At 60.0% G+C, this 24,677-nt stretch overlaps 1 protein-coding gene across 3 annotated transcripts in view; it reads right to left on the bottom strand.

Moving 5' to 3' along the window:
* EPHB3 (EPH receptor B3) overlaps positions 1–24,314 on the bottom strand; it is a 29,409-nt gene extending 5,095 nt beyond the window's left edge. Inside the window, exons 1-9 of one of the 3 annotated variants that reach the window (XM_065844112.2) lie at positions 24,156–24,314; positions 10,583–10,647; positions 9,541–10,213; positions 2,457–2,612; positions 2,019–2,354; positions 1,101–1,225; positions 770–938; positions 564–669; positions 108–205 (exon numbers count right to left, since the gene is read on the bottom strand). In XM_065844112.2, coding sequence (XP_065700184.1) covers positions 108–205; positions 564–669; positions 770–938; positions 1,101–1,225; positions 2,019–2,354; positions 2,457–2,612; positions 9,541–10,213; positions 10,583–10,647; positions 24,156–24,252 — 1,825 coding nt within the window. In that variant the 5' untranslated portion in view covers positions 24,253–24,314. Of the gene's footprint in view, positions 1–107; positions 206–563; positions 670–769; positions 939–1,100; positions 1,226–2,018; positions 2,355–2,456; positions 2,613–9,540; positions 10,214–10,582; positions 10,648–18,654; positions 18,679–24,155 lie in introns of those variants that run through there. The other 2 variants (XM_065844113.2, XM_065844114.2) reach the window with 2 other exon arrangements.
* Between the last annotated feature and the right edge of the window lie 363 nt (positions 24,315–24,677).

Raw genomic sequence — 24,677 nt, 5'->3', positions numbered from 1 at the left:
CCATCCCTCCCGGTCCCTGGCTACCAAAGGCTGCCCCCTTGTCTTGTGCATGGGACAGGAGTTGGGACAGGGCAGGCAGAGCCTGTTTGCTGGGCTCTCGCACTCACCGTATTGCTGCAGCTTCTCTGTGTACTCGGGGTCTGTGCTGTTGCGTTGCTTCCTGCCCAAAGGAGACGAGAGGAGCTGTTCAGTAACCATCCCTTTCCTGATGGGGCAAAGACATTCACTGCCAGCTTCCAAATCCCAGCACAGATGGCCTACACCAGAGAGCTTCCCCTCCAGCAGCCCGCAAGCAGAGCCATCTCTCTGCCCGAGGTGCGATGGGAGAAGATGGCCTAGTTGTGCTGAGGGAGGATGGCAGGAGCCTGGGCAGAGCCCCAGCTGGTGCTGGGGAAGCAGAGATGCGCAGTCCTCCCCCAGGACCCACACAAGGCAGGTTCAGTCCTTTGCTCTCAGACCGGAGCTGTCAGAGCTCTATCCACAGATGAGGGGGAAAGCTCTGGGGCAGACACAGGCAACCCCCAAATCCAGCTCTGAATCCCCAATCCCTGCAAAGCCAGTACCTGAAGCAGACGATAGCGATGATCACCACAACAATGACAAACAGCAGCCCCGCAGTGGCTGAACCCACGATCAGAGGCAGCTCCTGGAAAGTCTTGCTAGTGGAGCCTGATGGAGGCAGAGGCAGAGGCAGGAATCAACACCCATTTGGGTTAGGAGCACACACAGGATGGCTGCAGGATGGAGGCAGCCTGGTTCTGGTACCTACCATCCTCCGCAGTTGTCTGAAACTCCGTGGGGAGGCTGTAGCGGCCATATCCAGCCACTGTGCGTGCCCGGACCTGTACCATATACCGAGCATTGGCCTTCAGCCCGTCCAGCCGCACTGAGTTCTTCTGGCTCGTGACTGTGTTGGCGATGCCATCACTCTGGCCTTGCTGTAGGAGAGACATGTGGGTGTCACCTCTACAAAGCAATCCCCGCTTTGCTGGCTCCCACATCCCCCAGGCATGATATCTGCAGGGACCCCCTTGGCCCAGCGCTGACAGCTAGCTGGAAGGGCTGGAGGAGGGGAAAGGCTGCACTGCCTCCTGCTTTACCTTTTCCGAGTACTTGATCTCATAGTCAAGAATGATGCCGTTGGGTCTCTCCGGGGGAGTCCACGACAGTGTCATACTGTTCCCGGTGCTGCTGTGCAGGTGCATTGTAGGCACGGCAGACGGGGCTAGGAAAGAGGGCAGGGGAGGAATGAGCCATCTGTGCCAGGCTCCCACCTCCACCACCCCACATCAGCCCTCTGCCTGAGATCTGCTCCGACAATCTCAATGGAACAGCATGGGAAAGCTTTGAGACTGGCCTCCCACGAGTCTCTGTAGGGATGTGTGTGAACTCACCTCTTGCAGCCAAGGTGATAAGGGACCAAGTGGAGCATTGGAAATAGCGCTGAGGTAAGGCTTCACCTCACACCTAGCTGCAAACTGGTCTGGGGAAGGGTCCTGCCAGCCCAAACTGGGGCTCCCTCCCCTCCTCCACTTGCCAGGAGCTCCATGCTCCACCCCACTGACGAGACCCACGAAATCAGATCAGAGCGCGGCGGCTGGAGATTACCAGCACGCTGGAGACAGGCCAGAGTGGGAGGAAGGAGGGAAGGGCAGAGCAGTCAGCTGGCTGTGAAGGTTTGAGCTGGTGCTGAGCCTCCCCAGGCCCACAGGGGAGAGATCTCATTTCCTTCCTCCTCCCTTCGCAGCAGGCACATCTCTGGGGTAGGTCTAGGAGACCCAGAGCTCTCCGGAGCATCTGCCAACCCTGCCCTTCTTCGCCTGCACAAGTTCTGATCTCATCTCCTCCAGGGACACACGTTAAACAGAGAGGAGAATTTATCCAGGGGATTAGATGCAGATGCCAAGAGACAGTAAGGTGGCAGCACAAAGGACCACAGCCTCCAAGGTTGTCAGCAAGAAATCCCCGCTCTGCTCTGCAGCGGAGAGCCAGCCCTGCTCCCCGTCAACTCCACTGACCTGCCTGGTTGGTGGTGATGTTGACGGAGGCAAAATGGGGAGGGTAGGGGCTCTTGTTGGAGATGCCGTTCACAGCCTGGATCTCGAAAGTGTACTGGGTGTGAGCCATCAGGTTGCTGATGTAGATGCGTCGCTCGGTGAGGCCGAGCTGGCGTGGCACGAACTCCACGTTGTCGTCGCAGCGGGTGCACAGGCGCCGCTCCACACTGCACTTCTTGCAGATGACGTTGTAGAGCAGGTCATCCCGCCCACCCGTGTCCTGCGGCTCGCTCCACTCCAGCACCAGCGACGTCTCGTTGACGTTGGAGATGACACTGCGAGGGGCAGAGGGGACGCCTGTGGGGGGAACACAGGGGTCAGAGATGGTGTGTCCCCATGCCTGGGTCACAGTCGCCCCAACTCTGGGCACTGTCCCCACACGCCCAGGGCAGGACTCACTGGTGCAGGCGCTGTCTGCGGGGTCCGTGTCTGCCCGGAAAAAGCTGTTTCGACATGTGCAGACTGTTGCTGCTCCAGAGGTGGTCCGGCTGTTGGGAGGGCAGGGAGAGCAGGGACCTTCCCCCTGCTTAGATTTGAAGGTTCCTGGGCCACACGCTGGAGGAAGAGAAAAGAGACCTGAGTCATAAGGTGCACCCAGAAAACCTCCACCATTCCCCTCAAAGCTTTCTTGCTCCATGCCACATCTCTGATTAGTGGTTCAAGGACTACAGGCCACCTACAAGCCTTCCCACTGCCATCAGCTGTGCCCAGGGACAAGATGGCCCTGGCCAGGCAGGGTTGGCTGCTGGCACAGGCACAGGTCTGCCCAGGAGATGCTGTGCTGGCGCAGCCAGAGATGGGAAAAACTGATGACCAGCAGCTGTGTGGGCACCAGGGAAGGTCCAGCTAGGAGAGCACATCCCCAGTTTTGTTTCTTCACTACACTTCCCAAGGGTTTTGCACACATTGGCTCCCCTTTCCCCAGCTGGTTTCCATGCCCAGCACCGTCCATAGGGTCAGCGATCCATTTGCTGCAGCTGGGAAGGAAAGGACCCCGTCAGCCCTCTTGGCAGTAGCCCTCACGAGAGGCCTCTGCAGCCCCAAACCCTCTGCCTGGGGCTCTTCAGCCACTTCTCAGCCCTGGGGTGGTGGCACCTCCTGAGCCTGACTCAAGTGGAGCGCTGAGCGAGATTAAAACATTCCTGCAGGTCCTCGGCTAAAGAGCTGCTCCGGCACTGCTGCCACCTCCTGCCCCTGCTTCCCATCAGGGTCCTTCAAGGAGTCACAAGTCCTGGGATCCGGCCGGGCTGGCACCACGGGGCGTCAGTCATAACAAGGGGCATGTGAAAGGATTAACAGCACTTGAGTCAAGGGGCAGCGGCTTCAGGAACCCAACCTGCACCTTGAAATAGCCTGATTTATCGCAGTGCTGTCCCAATGACGTGGGTCCTATGTTCTGTTTTTGCAGCTGGCCAAAGTGGTGAGAGACCCACCGGCACTGGCTCTGCTTTGGCATCACCCCGTTTGCCACGGCCCGGGTGGCATCAGCACCAACGGCCACGGAGCAGGGCGCATCCTCCCTGCTCTGCTGGGGTCTGGGCAGGTCCCAAGGGCACGTAACTGTCCCGGTAGCCCCGTCCCACACCTGTTGCATGTCATCGTAAACAGGAGGTTTCCTGGTACCTCACCAGGCTGTGGCAAGCGGAAGTTTCCTGCTATGAGGCATCTCCTGACACCCTCCGTGGCTGTTTTCCGGCTGTTTGCAGCCCCACGTGTGGGGTGTGGAGCACTGATGAGTCACAGGCTGCTGGGCCAGCCCCATGGGGACCCACACACAGCTCCAGGGCAAAGTCCTGGACCCCTGGTTTGCACAGACATGAAGCAGCAGTAGCCACGGGGGATCAGGCCCCCTCCATCGCAGTGCTGCCGAGCAGGGGGCTGTGCAAGCAGCCCCATCCTAGGGGAGCACCCTGTAGCCAAGGGGGGGGACCTGAAAACAACACACTTGCCAGGCCCCCTGCCTGGTTGGATGGTGGGAGCCGCTTCCCACTCCCAGGGTGTGAGCCTTCTGGCGAGGAGACTCCTCTTTGGTTGGAACGAGACTGGCCACATCACTTGACTTGCTCCAGCTCCTTGACCTGAGTTCACCTAGCCCTGAGGCCTTCCCTTGGAAATTAAAGCTTAGCCCATCCCAACTGTGCAGGCTGGAGGGCAAAGGGGCACGCTGCCTTGCTCCTCTGCGAGTCATGGAAGACCCTGGAGAGCAGATCTAGGGCTCCTGTCCACCCAGCCCAGGCCACCCTTGCCACCACGAAATGCAAAGACGTGGACGGCAGATGCCCAGAGGTAGCGGAGCAGTCTCAGCACAGGCAGACGCACCCCAGCTGGAGTCTCGGGCGGTTCAAACTGGGTGGATGCAGATTCGCACATAAGGAACCAGATTGCTGAGGAATGAGAGATGACTGAAACCTCTTGGACAAGAACGCTCTGGGCTCAGAAAGCTGCCAAACATGCTTCGGTTATGGACAGGAGCCCAGATCCATCAGGGACAAAACCCCCTGAAATAGCAGGCGTGATGGGGGAGAGCAAAACTGGAGCAACCGGGGCTTTGAGAAGCCGATGGCCCAAGTGTGGCAGCAGGGGACAGTGAGGTGCTGTGCAAAGGGTGCAGGAGGGACCATGGCGCTTGGCCTCCTGCGCACTCAGTGCCAGCCAGTGTCTGGTGTGTTACGGGTGCAGAGGGGACAGTGTCTCCCATGCTCCTGGGCACAAGAGGAGGGGATGGGCAAAGGTGTCCTTGGGCAGCTGCCTGCCACCCCGCAGGAGTACCCAGCACAAGGGATGAAGGTCATTTCTCCTCACGTCACCCCAGCAGGACAGGGATGAGCCACGTCTCAGCCCCATTAAGCGGGGAAAGAGCGGGAGAGGAAACAAGGCCCAGAGGCTCTCCAGTGTTTAAGTTTCAAACCCCGCTTAATAAATCAGAGCATAAAGACCTCGGTGGCAGCATGACAGCTCTCAGCCACCACATTTGAAGGCTGTAACTGAGCTGAAAGCTGATCCCAGGTCCCTGGTGGATAAGCCGCTGTGTCATCTCTTCTCTGCAAGAAACTGCCTGTACAACAACCACCGTCTTGGCCGGCGTGCCAGGGAACGAGCCTGGAAGCTCCGGAGCAGGAACGTGACTCCATCCAGCCCAAGGCAGGGAGCCGGGCTCCCCTCTCCCCACCGTGAGGTTTGCATAAGCACTTTTCCTTCTGAAGTGTCCTCAAATAGAATAATAAGCCTAAACCTCTGCACACAGATCACATCTGCTGGTGCCAGGCCATGGTCACCGCCAGGGAGAACATGACAGTCAGTGACAGCCATGGGATAACAGGTCAGGGAACCGAAGCGGAGCTCCCCGCTCTGAAGAGGAGCCACGGGTTTGATGGAAGGAGACAGCGGGGACTGGCTGTGGAGGGGATTTATGTGGGGGGCGAGCGGGAGGGGGGCTGCAAAACTGCCCCTGGACCCTCCACAGAGCATCACACACCCAGCATGGCACCCACCGCCGGGATTTTCACCTCTGGGCCTGATCGTGCCTCATGGACCTGCAGCACAGGGCTGGGAGAAGAGGAAGGCACTCTTCCCAAATACAATCCCCACCCCGGTGAATAAAGTCCAAGGGAGGGGAGCCGAAAAAAACACCGAAATAAAACCCTCCTGGTAGTACAGAGAGCAGTGACTCATCCCGCAGGCAGTCTCCATTACTGCATGGGATGCGGGTAAGCAGAGGCGAACCCTGCACGCATCCCCAAAACTTTAGATTCCCCTCCCTTGGGCAAACGAGGGAGGGAGGGATAGCCCATGGCACATCAGGAAACACCAGGCCCAAACTATCCTGTTTCAGGTCTCAACCGCTTTCCCATCCACACAACCCTACTCCAGCATCCTTCCAGCTATTCCTCTCCCAGCAGGACTGAAGCAGAACGCCTCGCTTGAGCTGAGATAAATGAAACCGATCACATCCCTTTGTCCAGCCACCCTGTAATTTCTTTAAAGGCAGCAATCGAGTTTGCCTGGGATGATCTGTGCTTCATGAACCTGCATGGCTCGCTCCCTTCCTGCTTTCGTAAGCGGCTGCAGATGGATTAGAGCTGTGGAAGCAACAGCCTGGCTACAGCCGAGGCGGTAACTCTCTTTTTAAGTCTCTCTTAAAAGGCACTTGGTTTTTTTTTAAATCACCCTTTGGGTGGAAATATTTCACACTAGCGCAGTCCAAAAGTGAATGGAGTAAATTTGAAGAGGATAGGAGGGAAAGAGCCCTTGGGGGATTGAACAGTGGCATCCAAAGAACAGGCGGGAAACCGATTTTTTTTTTTTTTAAGTGGGGGAAAAAAATAAATTCAATAAGCAAAGCCGCCTCTCGAGCCGCAGCGGGTCACAGGCGGGATGGCAGGGGCAGACTTCCTCGACCGTGGTACAAGTAACCCATTGTGGAGCTGCCTGGCTGTAAACCCGCAGCTCTGCGCTGCCGAGCTGCCTTTGATCTGGCATCCCGGGCAATTAATCGCAGGCAGTTTCACTTCCTGGGTTTCACGCAGCAAGCCCGTGTTGCAATGCAAAGCTGCAAACAGTTGGCAAGTACAACGCTTGCTTGGCATTTTTTTTAAAATTCGGGGTGATGTTTCCATTAGTCACTGATTGCAAAGGAAAATTTATTTTTACAAAGATCCTGCTTTTGGCCCCAGCCTGACCTGCTATCACCTATAGATTGCACGCAAATGGACAGCGCCTGCTGCCATCAGAAAAGGGACATCAAAAAGGCTGAGAAATGGGTTGGAGGAGAGCACAGTGTCCTGCTGTGCGTTGTCTCCCCAGGCGGTTTTCTGGTTTGGGTGTCCACTGACTGCACCACGCAGCCTCAGTCGCCCTCCTGCTTGGGGTGTAGGCACTGTGACCCCTCTCCAGGACCCCAAGTCCCCTGAGTTATTTGGGTGCTTGCAAACCCAAAAGATAAGGGATTGGGCTGGGGGAAAGGTTGAACCCTGGGGACTGCAGGGCTTGGGGTGAAGGCAGCTCGCCCCTGCCTGAGAAGGCATGTGGGAGCCTTCATCTCCCTACCCAGCCAGCTCCTCTTCCTCCAGCGAGAGCTGCCTCTGCAGCTCTGCGTGGCGGGGAAACGTGTGGGAAGCGGCACAACCCCCAGAAGGGCCGTGTGCTAATTAAATAAAGATAATGAGCCTGAGAATGAAATGCCAAATCAATGCTGTGGCAACTCAGGACCAGAGCGTCAGATACCAGCCTGGCGTGTCGCATTACAAAGCATCCCAAAGAAACTGCCTTCAGCCAGGCGGGATGAGCCCTCAGCTCCCGAGGGACCGGGATCCAAGCTGCATTGTAACAGGTCTGAATGCGAGGTCTAATCCTGGCTCTGGATGGAGATAAAGAGGAGGAGGAGATCTTCAAAGGCCACTGAAAGTCTAGGGAAAGGGGGAGATTTACAACAGGGCTTATCCCATCTAAGCAGTAACTAGGTATTGTTATTTATTAAAATGCCATCTGGCACTCCAGAGCGCTCCTCGCCTGTGCAGTGAAGCCTCGGTGGGCTCCCCGGGGCAGGAGCACCGAAATCCCAGCTCTGCGGGGTCACATCCGCACCGCTCTAGACGCCACAGGGGTCCAGAGCCTTCTCAGTGGTGCCGGGCTGCCGGAATGGGGTAAGGGAACATCCAGCCGAGAGCAGAAAAGGGAGCCGCGGCTCCGGCTTCTCCCAGCCCTTCTTCAGCTGTTTCCACTTAAAACACACGATCATATGGCGGAAAATCTGATCCTACAAGCGCAGCACAGCTTTCCCAGAGAAACGTGAGGACACGGCCGCTTCTGCCCGGCGAGAGGGCAGGCTGCCGGATGGAGACGAGCCCGCAGCTCAGTGCGGCTTCCCAACACGCTGGGGAGGAATCCAGGGCTTGGGGGTGGAAATCAAAGGCGCTGGGAGAGTCGTCTGCCTGTCTGGGGGGATGCAGAGAGGGGACTCGCCCCGGGGCTGCAGCGATCCCCTAAGCCCAGCCCTCAGGATGCCCCCACTCAGCACAGCCCAGACGCTGGCTGGAAACAGTGTCACTTTGTGCCCAAACCCCATTCCCAGCTGGGAAAGAGCAAAACACCCCATACAGTCTAAGATCTCCCAGCTCAAGCAAGAAGGAAACCACCTCCTCAGAAACAAGGACCCTAGCACATGCTTTTAAGCAAGGCCAGCGAGAGGTGCCTGGCACAAGTGTCTGTCTGCCCCGGGAGAAGCCAGATCAGCTGCTCACAAGATTGATGCAGTGGGTCGGGGCCACGAGCAACCTGTCCCCAAAGTCAGGGCTGTGCTGGCACCAGTGATATGGGAGGCTCCGGTCCCCCAGCAAAGCTGCAGCCTTGTGGAGGCTGAGCTCTCCCGGACCAGCCACAGCGGCACAGCTGACAACCACGCAGCTCCCAAAGCCACAGAGAGGCCAGCCTGGCCTGAGCCCCATGTCACGGGCCATCCCAAACTGCATCGCCCCTGCCAAGAGCAAAGGGCCGGCGCCAAGCATCCCGTCATCGGTGAGCACGAGGCATGCAGCGCTGGGGGCCCAGCCAGCGTCCTGCTCTCTGCATACTGCCTCCAGCCAAGGGGAGCAGTGATCTTTCTGCCCTAAACCCAAACCACCCCAGGGCAGGGTCCTGCATGCCAGAGACAGCTCCCAAGGATAAAATCACCCCAAGGGAAAACAACATCCATCTGGGCAGACTTTTCCTTATCAACACGCCCAACCTGGGGTGAAACAGCAACGCCAAAGCTGTCGTGGGAGAGCACAGCAGCTGCAGGACCCACACAGGGCTACCCTGCCATCCAGGACAGCTCTCCATCCCCAGTATCTCCGTGTGCAGGATGCTCTTCCCTCCCATCCAAGCAGGGATGGGGAGCTGTGGCTCCCCTGCCTCCACGACGCTCCCCGCTCCCCCGACTGCAGGCCCTCAGCACTGGCAGTGAGCATCCGCAAGCATCCGCACGGCTTCTCCTGCAGTCAGCGCTGCGGGGCCTCGCTCGCCATCAGGGATTCCAAGTGCCTCCACACAAGCAGCGGGAAATCACGCTTGCCTGGAACAACTGCTTGTCCCAGCCATGAGCACCGCCGGAGAGACAGAGGGGAGACACTGGACATGGCAACGAAGCAGAGAGGGAGGTTTTGGTACCGCTCAGGGGATTAAACGTGCTGGATTCATGCTGAGGACTGTGCCTTGAACTGTGGCTCCTGGTGAGGAGACACATCCTGCAGAAGACAGCACTGGCGGACGGTAACCAGTGTGTCACAGCAGACACCGCGCCAGCCTGGACCATCAAGGCTTTAAGGTTTTCAGATGCCAAGTCTAGCTGTGGACCAGTCCTCTGAGATACCACCCTGCTCCCTCCTCAGGGAGCCTGCCCAGTTCCCAAATCTCTGAAAACAGACTGAGCTCAACACAAAACCGCCTTTTCCACATCAACACATCTGCGGGGAGAAGGGCCACGGTCACACCGCAACACACGTACCTTGGCACTGAGTATCCTTCATGGCCGGCTCGTATCCAGCAGCACACGTACACGCTCCCACAGGTACCATCCACTCACCGTCCCCATTGCAGTACAGCTTCAGGGGTACAGACACCTCCACCGCATTGGGGATGCAGGTGCCTGGCGCGATGACCAGAGAAGTGGGCTCGGCCCCGGTTAAAGTCTCCGGGAAAATAGCAAAGCCAGCAATGGTGTTGGAGCATTTCTTGTAGAAAGCCCGGACGGAGATGAGGGACATGCAGGCTCCCAGGTCCTGGAAGGCCAGGTAAAAGCCATTTTTGGAGAGAGGGCCAAAGCTGCGCACCTTGGTGTTCACGCGGCCAGACTCCAGTTTGGAGAAGCTCTCATCTGGGGCAATTGTATCCACTTTGATATAGGGGTTCTCCATCCAGAAAGGGCTATTTGCAGAGGCAGAATCAGTATCCGACTCATAATAGAAGAGGTTGAAAGTCTCTTTGCAGGAGCCGGGGATGTTTGGGATGCTGTTGCAGTCCCGCACAGTGAACTTGAGCTCCACGTAGACGCGCTGGACGTCCTGGCGGTGGATGAACTTGGTGCGAAGCCAGTTGTTCTGGTTGGCCTCCCGCACGTTGCACACCTGGTACGTGCGGATGGGGTTCATGGCCTCATCGTAACCGCTGACTTCTTCCCACTGCAAGTGAGAGGGAGCAGGTTAGACCCCTAGCCAGGGAGATCCGCCCCACGGACATCGCAAATGGCACAGGGTGAGGGGACCGGACAACAGTCAACAGGGAAGAGAAGCAGCTGCACCTCTACCCATCCCAACCCTCCTGGTCATCATGGTGACTAAGAGAAACCCGGGCCAGGGACCACAGTGCTCCTGCTCTGCCAGCACAGAGTCAGGAAGAGGTGGTTTCATGAGGTGAGAGGATAAGCACGGGCGGGAAGGAGGAAGATGCAGCCAGCTCTGCAAAGGCACTGGCGAGCAGCTGCGATTCCCGTGGGGCTGGGGCCAGCTGTGCCCTTCGGAGGTTGGGACAGGGGCTGGCTCCAGACTTACCCCTGTCTCCGGATGAGTTGTCCACTGCAACTCAGAGGTCACCCACTTCGTGTCCATTAGGGTCTCTGGAGAGAGAGGGAGGAGAGAAAGAAGTAATTGGAGACGAAGGCCAAGATTAGAGGGGAAAAAAAACACAGGAGGGGTGGGGGAGAGGAGAGCCGAGACTGACATTTCTGTGGAAAACAGCAACTTGGGGGGTGAGACATGGTGGGAGGAGGAGGGAGCAGCACAGACAGGCTCCAGATTTCTCTTCTCCCGTCAGGAGAACAGGAAGAGCGAGCTGTCCCCAGAGAGCTGTGCCTGAGCAGGGAAACAGCAGGACAAGGAGCCGGCCAGGTGGCGAGGTGGGGGACGGGCTGCCAGCCGCGGCCACCAGTGTGGCCAGCACGGGGGGGTGCCAGAGGAGGGAAACCGGGTGCCCCTGTCCGCACCCTCCCCCTTCACTTTGGCAGGGCGCGTATTTACTGTGGCTGGGGTTGAAAGGGCCCGTTCCCATGACAGGGCGGTGCGGGCCAGGCAGGTTTATCCAGAGGAGGAGGGACTGGCAGGCTGCTCTCCCAGAGACGCCCCACATCACTCATTTTACAAGAGGGGAGAAGAATTTGACCGTCTGGCCAACATTCCTGGAGCAGACTACAAGACAAACCACCCCGGCAGCATTCCCCAAACAGCCCCAGCCCCAGCCTTGGGGGAGCGAGACGCTTGTCTGGGAAGAGCTGCAATTGCAGGCAGCTGTCGCTAATCCCGGGAAGAGCTGTGCGGCTCTGTGCAAGCACCACGCGCGAAAACCAGGAGCGAAACGCACGGAGTACAATGATGCTCTGGGGCTGGTGCCAATGGCCCCTCGGTCAGCTACTGGCTCTGCAACCCTCACTCCATGGATGCTGTCCACTCCATGCAGGCTGTCTGGAGGGAAGCAGGCACCCCCAGGGGCCTCTCCTGTCCATGGGGGTCTAGGGCAAGGCAGGGGGTGCAAGCACCAGAGCTGGGCAGAAGCTCACTGCAGACCCTGGTGTGCTCAGAAGGGCTCTGGTGCCAGCCCCAAGTAGGACCCAGGACCAGCTCCAAAATGCCTCCCTGCTGAGGGCATCACCGGGCTGCAGGCACAGCCCCACCCCAGACCCCACACAGCTCCCCAAGGCTGTCCGTCCGTCCATCCATCTGTCCGTCCGTCCATCCATCCATCCATCCATCCCTCCCTCAGCCCACCCAGCCCTGAGACACAGGGCAGGGAGCCATAGTTGTCTCCCGCCCCCAGAGCTGGCAGCGGGCTGGGAGCCACTCGCTCCCAACGTCTGGGGCACAGGACATGCCGGGGCAGCTCAGCTATGCCAGGCACCATGAGCGAGCCCCAGAAGCCTCAGCTTCTTTCCTTCCACCCCAGGAAAACCACAGGCTGATGCGGCCAGGGAGGAAGCGCGGAGGAGGAAGGAAATGTTCACGTGTCGCGGGGTTTTGGATGGAGTCTGGCTGGAGGAAAACACCTTCCTCCAGCGTCCCACCCCAGGGAGACCTGCCAGCAGCTCCCAAGCCACCACCCACGGACGGGCCAGCAGCACAGGCTACAAGGGCCACTGCAGCACAGATAAACAAGCACATTTGGAGACATGTGGGCTATCCAACACATCTCGCTGTTTGCTGGGATCCCAGCCTGGCCAGTGAGCCTGTCCCTGGCCGCACACATGGAGCAAACATAAACACGGTCCTGCCGCAGGCTGGTGGCACTGGTGGCGGACACAGCACTGGGGACAGAGCAAGGAAAACCCCGCATGGTGCCAGCTCCCCAGCCAGGAATAGGGTCAGGGGGACAACATATGTAGCAGGAAGGACAAAATGACACTGGCTCTTGTTTGCAAACAGGAGCAGAGAGGTGGTTATTGGGCAGTAGTTACTTGCTGTTTCTCAAAAACGCAAACTAAGGGCACTGCCAAAAACAAAGGGAGAGAAGGAAGGAGCCCTCTGCCAAACAGGTAATGCAAGGGGACTCGTGACAACAACGTCAGGAGGGCCAGGGCATGGCATGCACAGGACAGGGTTGGGCATCCATGGGGCAGCCTCTGCCCAGTCCCAAAGCATCACCTGCCCATGGGATGCCGCAAACCACCATCCTGCTCCCCTCCCCTTCTCCACAGCATCAGCTACCGACCGCCGACAAGGGCACAAGCGCGGCTGTGCACAGTCATGAGACATCCCTGAGATGCTGTTGCACTCCCCAGACCCTTGCACTGCCATGGCTCCCCTGGTGCCGGACCATGGGGGAGCGGGTTGTCAAGCAGGGCCACCCGCACCCCTCCAAGGGACGGGTCCTGTCCTAATATGGACACAGCGGTGCCGGCAGGGGCCCGGGCACGCCGTGCTGGCGGCGGAGCAGAGCCAAGCGTGTGCTCGGTGCTGACAGCGCCGGGCTGCCAAGTCCCAGAGCAGAGACCCCGCATGGGTCCAGCAGCTGGGGGGTGTTTCTACAGGGGGGCTGGAGCTAGCGGGAGGTACGGGGAAGGGTGAGCTGTGTGCTCAGGGATGGGGCTGGTGTGGATGAACAGCTATGGTGGAGTGTCAGGCCGGGGAGATGGGGACACAAGGATCTGGGGGACCGGGTGTACCACGAGCAGGGCAGCACAAGGATCCAGTCACGGCAGGGCCAGGTTGGACCTGACCCTTTGGGCACCCCTGCTCCTGGGGTGGGAGGGGAGCTGTGCTCCCCAAATCTGTCCAGGGTGTGCTGAACTCCCCTGCCAGCCCCATGCAGACAGTCCTTTCCATGCTGGCCTGTCTGCAGAACAGGGTGGACAGGCAGTTGTCCCCACCAGTACCGGCCTGGGGCAGAGACACAGCTCGGACAGGAGGCTTGCTGCCTGCATCCTAATTTGGCAGCATCTGCCATCTGACCGGCAGAGGATGGAAAAAAAACTGACAGAGCCAAGCTGGCCGCTGGTGCGAGAGCCATGTAAACCACACAGAGAGCAGGGAAGGAAACAATAACAACAAAATTACTGAGCAACTCAGCTAAAGGAAACAGGCCGAGCGCGGAGGGCAGTGGGGCTTCCCTGCAGCCACGGGATCGAGAGGGGCCAGGTGGGGTCAGGGGAGCTCCCCAGCCCTTCACAGCCCACTGCCCGTGACAGTCATGGACAGATGGCCCCATGGGCTGCTACACTGCCTGGTCCCAGAGCCACCGTGTTGAGCAAAGCTGACTGCAGCCAAGCCACAGAAACCCCTCTCTACCCTTAAAGCTGCTTCTGCGATCTCACAGCATCCCGGCATCAAACCTTTGTCTTTCCTCCAGCAAACACCAGGGCACGCTAAGCACTGGCCCCCCACAAAAGGGCATGGGCCAGCAGGGCTGGGGAGATGGGCAAGCACCACATATTGGTGGTTCGGGAGTATCCGACTGCTCCTTTCCTCTGGCACATGGTGTCAGAGATGGGTTCAGAGGCAGCATGGGCAGTTTCCCGGCTCAGTTCAGGCTTGCAGGTGCTCTAGAGGGACGTGAATGGAATCAGGGCTGGCCAAGCAGTGAGTCAAAGTCACCTCAATCCCACATGCCACAGCGAGAGCTTGGTTCCATTAGTCAACGGGAAATTGGCTCCCAATTTCACCAGCTTGGGGAAATCACCCTAAGGCTTGCTTTATCTCTGTCTGCAGTGCTGGGGAGTTGTCCTCTCCTTACCTTCAGCTGGGCAAAGGCAAGGGATGCAGCAGGAGCCTCACTGTGCTCCAGTGAGGGTAGCAGGGCACGGTCAACCCCACATAAAAGCAGGATTTGCAGGGCAGAGATGAATCCCAGGACAGGGAAAGAGGACTCCTTGGATGGGGCTACGCACATTGCTCTAGCTGCCTCCTCCCTGCCCTGCAAAAATCTCCTTACACATGTACCCTGAGCTACAAAAAACAAGGTTCCCCTGCCAGCAGCTCTCCTGTCACCTCTGCAGAGTCCCCAGCAGTTCGGCAGGCGTTTGAAGCCCTGGCGAGGACCCATCTGGAGCTGGGGACCTCTTCCTCCCCACACAGGGGCTCAGGAATGCGGTGTGCATGGTCTGAGGCCAGTGAAAACGTTTGAACTCCCCCCTCTAAGAGGCCCAGAGAGCCCGTCTCGCGCTGCTGAGCGGCAGACGTGCACGGCAGCGACGGCTGAGCCAGAAACGGGGGGGGAAGAAATCAAAATTCCTTCAAGATGAAGCCGCTGGGGAAGACTCAATCGTCTCCACCAACCGGCTCCGATTTGAACACTCTTGCCTTTGAACATGGGGACTGCCAGCTTTTATCAGGATGCGCTGGCAAGGTAGGACGCCAGCTCCTCGCCCTGACGAGGAGAAGGCAGCTCATGCAAGTCCAGAGAATCCTGGAAGAAGGCAAGGGAGGAAAGTTAGTAAAGACGCCCACGCAGCCTTGCCACAAACAGAGAAACCTGTTCTGCAACGTGTCCATGCTCTCCGGCAGCCATGCAAAACTCCACACCATGTCTGCAGGAGCCCGGTGTGGGGTGAATGGCTTGGTTGTATGGCCAGGCTGGACCGCTTGCCCCACGCTAAGATCCTGTAGCCTACACCGAGGGCTGAGCCATTTGCCCCAGGACATGGCTTGGCTTCCACCACAGCAACTGCCAGATGTCTCTCCCCCTTGCCACCGTACCGTGCTCCTCTGGTAGGAAAAGCAGCTCGTTTAGGGATGCACTTTCAGTCTTGGTGACTGCCTGCTAGTCAAAAAGCCACCAAAAGGGGCATCTCCCCACACATTTTTAATTTCCTCCTCAGTTTTGGAGATAATTACGGCAGGACCGAGTGGTCTTGCATGCTCCCCATTCAAGCACCTATTGGTACAATTAATCCAGGCACCGTTCTGAGCAGCGGCATAAAGGGCCTTTGGTGTAAGGTCCTTTATCTGGGAACAAAGAGCTGCCTGTGGGAGAGAACCTGAGGTTGCACTTTTCCCGCTGACGAGCGTTTCGCGTACACAAAAGCTGAGCCACACAGAGCGCCCCGCACCAGCTTCAGGTCTGGGAGACCCCGTGATGCATTTTCCTGCAGCGTGCTGCCCACCTCCTCCTCCTCCTCCTTCCAGAGGGTCCTTCCCTCTCTGCCCCAGCCAAACCTCGTGGCTGCCCTCCTCCTCTGCCTGCAAGGGTAAAGCACTTGCGTCCCACTCACCCCATGGCAGAGCATGTGCTCCGCAGATGGGGCACCCCATGCATGGCAGCTTTGGAGCCGTTGTTCTGGGAGGTTTCAGCATGGAGAAGCCCCTTGTGCCTGAGTTGCCCTGCGGGGAAGGGAGGCTCTCGCTAATACAGCTGAGAGCCAGGAAAGCAGCAAGGAAGCCTGCAGCCAGGGAGGGAGACAGGCAGGGCACCCACAGGGCTACCAGCACCCAGGGTGGGCAGCGGGCACCCACGGCAGAGGTGCCGGGCACGGGGTTTGGGAGCCTGGCAAAGGTGTTGGCAGATGCTGTCTGCCAGCTCCCTCTGCAGGGACAGTACCGGCAGCACTGCCGGCACACAGTGCAGCTCAGCACACCCCGGGGAATCCCGGCTCTCCTGGGGACCCCCGCATGCCTGAGTGTCCTTCATAAGGCTGGAGGGCCACACAGGGTCCCACCCTAGCCCTCCCCAGCTGTCAGGCCGGGCAGGCCAGGGGCGGTGCGGTTCTGCCCAAGGGAAAGGCTGGAGTGCTCCCTATGGCCGCCCACGCTGGGAACCCATCCTTACGTTGAGCAGGGCGCCTGCTGCTCCCCAGCACTGATGCGGGAGACACGGGGCCACCGTGGGAGCTGAGTCCCACACCGGTCCAGTCTGGGAGGATATGGTGGGCTTGGACTGCCCATGTCCACCAACACACGCTTGCCCTGGGGTCTGGGGTGAGCTGACAACTTGCACATGAACTGGGAAGAAAGGGAAGAGGGGGAAAAAAAAAAAAAATGGGGCCTGTATCACAGCTGTGGCCCTTCGTGCCAAGGGCGTTTGGCCCATCATCAAAGGGGATCGGATTTGCTGAGGCAAATGATGACACATCCACTTCAAGCGGGGCAGGTTCTGCCTGCTGCTGGAGGCGAGCCACCAGAGTGAAGAAGTACTGTGGGCACTTAATAATAGACTCATTATTTCTGCATTATGGCAGGGCCCAGAGGCCCCAACTGAGATTAAGGCCCCTTTGTACGCACCACACATGCACACACAAGGGCAGCAGTCCCTGCCCCAGAGAGCCTGGCTGAGGATGGGCAGCACCACTGGTCCCGGCACCATTGTTGGTCCCAGCTCCATTAGCACCATGGTAAAGTCGCAGCAGAGCCCAAGATGCCAATTCCAAGGATGCTCCAAGGATGCGTCCTCCATTTCCCAATCCCACACCCGCACTGGGGTATAACAACTTCAAGCAGGGAGACAGCACTGTGACTCTGAGTCATCACCTGGCGCATCTCCTTCACAGTCCCCCCATCCGACCCCAGTGCCCTGCACCTTCTAGATGGGCTGATTCAGGCCCTGGATGACCAGGAGCTGCCTGGCATGCAGGATGGAGGGGGACAGGAGCGCTCCCTCCCTACAGCCCTGCCCGTCGCCCAACCGTCGGTCACTAACTGGCTGAAGAGGGTTTTCCGGCTGCGTGCTCCTCGCAGGAGCTGTTTCCTGACGGCTGCAAGACAGACTGAAGCATGTGAGAGAGGACAGGTGCCAGCTCTGCCAAAAGCAGCTCAAGTGGCAGCGCCTGGGATGCAGGGAGGGACGGGCGGTCGCTTCCTCCCTGTCACGCAACCGTGTCAAGCTGGGGAGGGCAGATTTCTGCCGAGTGAGCCGGGCTGTGCCGAGCCAGGCTCTAGCACCCACTGGCACCCACGTTGCACCCCCCAAAGCACGGTACTCAGAGCTTTTGCAGGACAGCAGCCTCCTGCCCTGCAATTGCACGTCAAGGACACGTGCAGCCCGCTGCCCGAGCCCTGCCAGGTCCTGCTGCCAGGCCCTGGTCCCGCAGAAAGGCTGTACCGACACCGGGAGAGGACGCGAGCCAGCTGCCCGAGTCCAGCCCAGCACTGCAATTACTGTTCTATTAATACTACAGGGATTTCGGATGTCAGAGCCCAGTGTGCCATGGCAGGGTCAGCTCAGAGCTGCCATCCCTGCCCACGTGGTGGATGTGCCCCGGCACTCGCTGCTTCAGCTCGCCCAGGGTGAAAAGCTGTTTTTGCTCTGCCAGGCTGTGGGCAAGGGGAATAGACAGACCCCAGGAACAGCCCCGCAGCCCTGCCTGCTACCAGACCCACTGCTGGCCTGAAGACAACTGCTGCCTGCTTGGGACAGGCATGTCCCTGCCCGGCCCGGGGGAAGGGGCTGCCCGCTGCAGCTCCTTGCCATGGGCTACCATAGGACAACGTGACTAGCCACGCCGAGCAGGCAGGAGAGATTTATAGGTCATCATCCCCAGTAGGAATGGCCATGTAGCCACCCTCTGCTGCCACATAAATAACTCATCCGATCGGAAGATGCCAGACCTGTTCGAGCTGCGAATGCCATCGACCGGGACGTAGGCAGGAAATCATCTCACAAAACCACCTTCGTTTCCAGGTCCTGCTGTGACGGGGACACTCCTTCCGCCTCCCTCTGAGGACCCATTGCCCTGTGGCTTCACGGGGCAAGTGTCCCCATGGGGCCACCGAGCCAGGCTGGCGCGGGCCGATGGAAAGCCCCAAAGTCCCGGGGGGAAGGAAGGGAACACGGTCGGGGCTGCAGGTCTGACTCCCCAGGGCAACCATTTGTGTCAGGCTGAGCTCCAAAAGGCCCCTCTCCCCCCTCCAGCTCCAGTTTTTTTTTCCAGGTTGTACTTTTGGAAAGAGCCCAGGGAAGGAGTAATGATATTAAAAAAAACCAACCAAACAAACCAAACCAAAAAACCCCCAACAACACATCAAAAAGAAAACAAAACCAAAAAACTCAACAATCAACCCCCTCCCCAAAAAAGGTTACTGGCTGCACATCCAAAGGTTCGCCCCACAGACAGGCGGCTCGGCTGCCAAGCTCCAACCCATCCCGGCAGAGCCGAGTGGGAGTTTCTGCCAAGATCTCCCTCCTCTCTCCTGCCTGGGGCAGTTACCCAAATCTCCGCGCTGCTCTCCGCTCGCTTCCTCGGCTCTCCTCGAGCACCGAGCCCATCTGGAACTGCTTAAACCCAAATATCGCCCCTCCTTCCCTGCCTCCCCCACCCTCAAAGTCAGATTCTTCCAGAGTTAAAACAAGCACAGAGTCAGGAGGGGGTGCCGGGCCGGGCTGACTCGCTCCTTCATTTCAGTTTAATTTCTGGGGAACTAGAATAAATCTGTTCCTGGCGATCGTTCAAGCCCTGCACATTTTTCTCATTAATAAAAAAAAGGCCTTGGATCGCACGCTGCGTGTGCGTGCATGCTGGTCGAGTGCCCCCCTCCCCGCTCGCCCCACGGGGTCCCTCCCGCACCCCAGCCCTCGCCGGGCAGGCGGTTGAGCACCAAAGGGACAAGTAGGACCGGTCAGGGGGGGAAACATGGACTGGTGTCCCCTCCCAGGGACAGGGACAGGTTTTGGCAGCCTCGCATGACAGCCACACCTTGGAGAGGAACAGGGAGGCCCAAATCCGTGCCCCCCCCGCCCCCCCGCAGCTGCTGCTGGGCAGGAAAGCCCTAGGGGAGGGCTCCCCTGGGAAGGGCGAGGGACCCTGGGAGGGGATGTCCCCGCTGTCCCCCCTCTCTGGCATCGCAGCCCCCGCGGGGCCCCTGGGGCATTCCTGGGGAGGGGGCCGGGAAACAGGTGTTTGTCAACAGCTCCTGCCACATGCGTGAGAAACACCAGGCCCCAGCAGCACGGAGCTTAGTGACGGGCAAAAATAAAATAAAGAGAGCCCCCCCCAACAATCCTCCCCTAGCCCGGGACCCCCGTCCGGCACGTGCTGGCACACGCAGAGCGGCCATGGGGCCGGCGCTTGGCCCAGCCGCCACGCTCCTGCCTCTTCCCAAGATGGCTTCGCTTCCTCCTCAGAGGGGCAGCCATGCGAAGCCGGCTCTGGGCTCGCTCCATCCCTGCTTGGGGAGCACGGGCTGGCGGGTTTGGCTGTGCCGAGTGGAAAGCGGGTGGCAGGGGAGGGCTGCAGCCCCTCTGGAAATGGCAGCCCTGAGTGAAGGGGATGTGGCCCTGCTCCTGAGCTTGGCTCCACAAAACCTCCGCGGTTGCACCAAGGGTGGGCGACGCCAAAGCCCAAGTGCAGGAGGATGAGGACTGGCCGAGAGCCACAAGTGCCAGACCTGGCCTCTGCAGGCAGGACACCCACCCACCCTACAAAATGGCTCCTGCTGGGCTCCCCACAGAGCCAGCATGGGGCTCAGCTCCACGAGGGGACGGCCATGCTGCGCCACCAGCCCCGCCCCAGCCCGAGCAGGACTGGTTTTGAGCAACAGCAAAAAAACACAAACAAAAAACCAAAACATGAATTCAAATGGGACTGTCTCAGCCAGGTGGGAGTGCCACTGCAAAAGCTTGCCTGGCCTTCAAGATGGCAGGCTTGTCCCTGGGGGCATGGATCTGTGCCTGGCCCCTGCAAGGAGCTTCACAGCTGTGAAGGGGCACCCCCATCCCCACTGTCCCCCAAATGCTTTGCTTGGGAACGCGCCTGCTCCCGAAGCGACGCCAACTTGTTATGGCTTCAGCCCTGGGGAAGCGCAGGGCGATGGTGGCCACCATGTCCAGCACAGCCCAGGGGACAGTCCCTGTTTCTTGGGGGACGCTGGCCCCCACCCTGCCACCTCCGCCAGCCAGAAACCAGGATCCCGACGCCGGGGCCGCCTCGGCACCCTTCCCCCAGCGCGGCTCCCAGGCAGAGACGCTTAATCCCGACAAACCAGTTTGACTCAGCACAACAGGAACAGCTACAATTTAAAAACCATGCAAGTCTGTGATTCAGATTGCTCCGGCTGTTTTAATTAAACACCAAGCTCCCCTGCTCCAGTGGCAGCAGCAAACGGCTCACGGAAAGAAAATGCAACAAACTGGTTTCCCCAAATATCTCTCGCAGTAAGTCATCACAACAAAACAAGGAGTTTCGGTTCATTCCTTAAAAACCAGAGGCCGCTACTCCCAATTGCAAGGGCCGGGCAGGCATGGCCCCCGCAGCCACAGCCTCACCGACTGAGCCATATGTTGAGAGAAACACGGAGCTGAAAACAGACCCCGGTGCTGCAAGTTTTCCCTTTCCCCGTCTCTCCGCATGCTCCGCTTGACACAAAGGAAAGCCCTTCTCCTCCGCGCCTCGGGAGCTCCGATGGGGCGGGATTCCTCAAGCCGAGCTTTTAGTGAAGAACGAGAGATTTAATGAATCCGGCGAGCACTGCGAAGCCCCAGGACCTGCTTTCCCTTGCAGTCCTACCCCAAGCATCAATAAATCAGCAGGGCTAACTTCCCCCCATCGCCCCGCCGTGAAACATGCCATTTCAGTGAAAAGTAATTAAACAGAAAGCAGATCTCCCTGCCAAGAAAATACCTGGCAGTTCCAGTCCAGGGGTCAATTAAGCAGGGGTCTGCCGGTGCAGAGAGGAGCGCGGTCAGCCTGTGTAATGCCCGGCGGGGGTCTGGGAGCCGCGAACAGGAAAAGCCCAGATGAGGAAAATCCCCCCTAGAAATCCTCCTGCTTCAGGATAGTTTGGGTATTTCACTAGAGCCTGAGTCGGCTCAGGGCTGCATACAGGAATAAGATGCCTCTGTAGGGGGGTCCATGGGGTAGCTCACGGGGAACCCCAACTTTCAAGACAGTCCTGTGGCGAGAGAGAGGCTGCAGGGGCCAGAGAGGCTGCTCGGGGCAGGAGCAAGGCGGCAGGTCCCAGCCCCAGCCCACCCGCGCCCCCGGGGCGATGGGTAGAGCAAGCCTGTGGACATCCATGCTCCCTTGGGCCAGGGCATTTTAAAACCAGGGTTTTATCCCCAGATGGTCGAGGAGGGCTCTGAACGCAGCGCTCTCCCCGCTCCGTTTCACTACGTCCGTTCCCCGCGAGGCCTCTGCTCCCACAGCCCTGCCGGGACAAACTCCTCAGCTCCGACCCCTGCATGGGAGAAAGGATCTGCTGTTGCCCCCAGATAGAACATTCCTTCTGCAGCCGGCCCGGAGACTGCTGAACCGGAGAAGAAAAACACATTGTGACTTCAAACAGACCCAGCGCACTTACAGGATCTGGAGAGAAACCATTTTCTCCTCGGCAGCACAAAGCCCTCACTGAGCTGCTGCCGAGCGCGGCTTTTCCCCTCCACCCCCGTGGGGCCTTGTAAAGAAACCCAACTCCCCGCCATCCCCCCGGGAATGGGCAGCACTGTCCAGCCCTGGAGCCCCCTGCACTCCCAGCCAGGCACCAGCTGCCAGCGCAGCCCCTTGTCCCCTCAGAGGGGACAGCAAGGTGGCTGGGTCCAGGGACCGCTCGCTGCCGTTGTTGTCTACAGGACGTGCGCACAGATTTATGGCTGTGCCAGATTTATGATCAGCACTAAAATATCCAAACGAACGTGCACGCTAGATTTACACTAACCGCCCAAACGTGCCAGTCCCCATCAGGAAAGCAGCATCGCGAGCGGCTAGAAATGCCCAGTGCAGCAGAAGTGCGGGAGCTCACTGAGCCCGATGTGAAGAACGGCTTCCTAATGCTAGGCAAGGCAGAAACATTTCCCGGCCCCTCTGCAACTTTTCCTCCAGCTCAGACAAGAGTGAAAGAGAAAGGAAAAAAATAAAATAAAATCTCAGGGGAATCAGGGCCAGCCCCAAAAATGCTGGGCGGCTGCCAGCCAGCCCCGAAGCAGTCCCATGGGGTTGGCACCCAGCTGGGCCCTGATCTCCTTGGGCGGTGTGTTCGGCCCCTGACCCCTCTGCACACTCGGGAAGCTGAGAAAACCCAGTGACACCTCAACACGAGCTGTTTATTTTCTCTCCATCCGGCTCTTTACACCGCTCCATCCTCGGGTGGCAGCGGGAGAGAGGCCAGGGCTCCCTGCCTGCCCAGGGACTGGTGGGACAGTCCCTGGGTGATGCACGCCGGTGCTGCCAGCCCCCATGCAGGCTTTCCTTCCCCGGTTCCCAAACCGCTGATGGGAAGTGGGTTGCGAGGGGCTGCCCACAGGCGTGGGGCCCCGCTGGGCTCCCTGCCCACAACTCCATCCTCCTGCACCTCTCCAGCAGAGACGGCTCCTCAGGGCTCTGCCCTGCACAGCGGTGCCCAGGTGCTCTGGAGCCTCCATGTCGAGAGGGCTGGGTGCAGTGAGGCTGCTCTTTCCCCTCCTGCCGTGGGGCTCCTGTACAGTCTGGAGCTCATGGACTGAGCAGGCCCACAGCTCCGTTTCCTTCGGCGTACAAAGAAAAACTATTTTTAATTTTTTTCCCCTTTAAAGGAAAACAAACAAACAAACCAACCCTAGGGAGGCAGCGTGAAAAGAAACACAGACAACAAGCAATCGCCCCAAACTTTCCAAAAAGCCCAAAGCCGGAGGAAATGTCCCCCCAACAATCGGCAGCGGGGAAGGGCTCCTGCCCAGGGTCACGGCCCGGTGCCGCTGCCCAAACCAGGCACCGCGGGGCGACGGCAGCGGAAGCCCGAGCACAAAACTGCCTCCAAACACACAAAAGCCCCCACGGCTCCCCGCCCGGGCGGGGACACCGACAGCTCCTCTCCGGCCGGGGTTTCCCCCCCTTCCGCGGCTCCGGCAGCGGCTTCGGTTACCGGACACCGGAGCGTCGCCGCCCCCGGCGCTGCCGGCCGGAGCCACGCACACTTCGTGCCGAAACAAAAACCCGCCCGGGCCCCTTTCCTCTTCCTTCTCCCAGCGCGACCCAAGTCGCCCGCCCCGGGACCCCCCGGTTCCCCAGCGGGGCCAGGAACCGCTTTTCTCGCTCAAAACCGGGGGAGCGACGGCCCTGCCTCGGGGACCGGGATTCACTCTCCGAGGGGGGCATAATTCAGCGTCCTTTTCTCCCCAACTCCACCGGAGCGCGGGGGGCTGCCCTCCTCCCCGCTCTGTCTCCCCCGCCCGTGGGGGCGGCCGAGCCGCGGAGCGCGGCCCCGCGCGGGGATGGATGCGGCTCTCGTGGCCACTCGTCCCGGCGGTCCCACGCCGGAGCCTCGGGGGTTAAGGCGGCGGGCGCGGCGAGTCCTGCTGGAGAACGGACGGAGCCGGACGCGGCGCACGGACACTCCTCCGGCGGCCCCACCAGTTCTGGCACGCCGCGAGCTTCCACTGCAAGAAATATTAATTTTCCAGCCCTCTCGGTCGTGGCGAAAAGCCTCGGAACGTGAACCGTGTATCCAACGAGGCGCCGCTCCCTGCCAGCAGCCACCGGCCGCGGCGCCGGGCTCTGTTCCACGGGGCGTTGACTCTGAAACCTACTGAGGGCGGCTAAGCGCTGCGAACGGGGTTGGAGCGCGCTGCGGCGGCAAGCTCCCCACGGGAACAACCAGGCGTCCGCGGCGCGACGGGTCGAGCCGAGGGCGGACGTCAACGAGGCCCGGTGGGCCAGGGACACCCCGGAGGGTGCGTGCGTGTATGCGCGGTCGGCACGGGCCCCGGTGCGGAGGGCGGGCACGCCCGCCCGGTACTCACCCTCCAGAGCTCGGCGGCCGCCGGGGAGCAGCAGAAGCAGCAGGAGGGGCAGCAGTGGCGGCGGCGGCGGGGGGGCTCCCGGGCGGGCCGCGGCCATGGCGGGGGGCGGTGCGGGCGGCCCCGCCGGGCAGTCCCGAGCTCGGCGCCACGCGCGGCTCCTCTCGCCGCCGCGCCACGCTCGCGCTCTGGCGCCGCCGCCGCCGCTGCCGCCGCTGAGCCGCGCGGGGCGGGGCCAACCCGCCAATCAGCCCGCCCCTGGCAACCCGGCGCCCCTGGCGACGGCGAGAGCGGCACCCATTGGGCGGTGGCGGGGCGGGGGCGGAGACTGCGCGGAAAGATGAATTGGAGGGGGCGGACGCTTCCCGGCGCGCCCCCGGTGGCCCCGCCCCCGGCACGGGAGGCGCAGGGCGGGGAGCGCGCCCCACCCAGCGGCCGCCCGCGGAACTGGGGTCTTAAAGGGGCCGCGCGTACCCCTCAACACCAGGCCCTCCCTGCACCCCTACCCGGTGCGAGGGAGTGCGT

The sequence above is a fragment of the Patagioenas fasciata genome, chromosome 9, assembly GCF_037038585.1.
Source record: "Patagioenas fasciata isolate bPatFas1 chromosome 9, bPatFas1.hap1, whole genome shotgun sequence".
Classification (NCBI taxonomy): Eukaryota; Metazoa; Chordata; class Aves; order Columbiformes; family Columbidae; genus Patagioenas; species Patagioenas fasciata.
The sequence above is the reverse complement of the archived record's forward strand: the minus strand, read 5'-3'. Positions and strand labels throughout refer to the sequence as shown.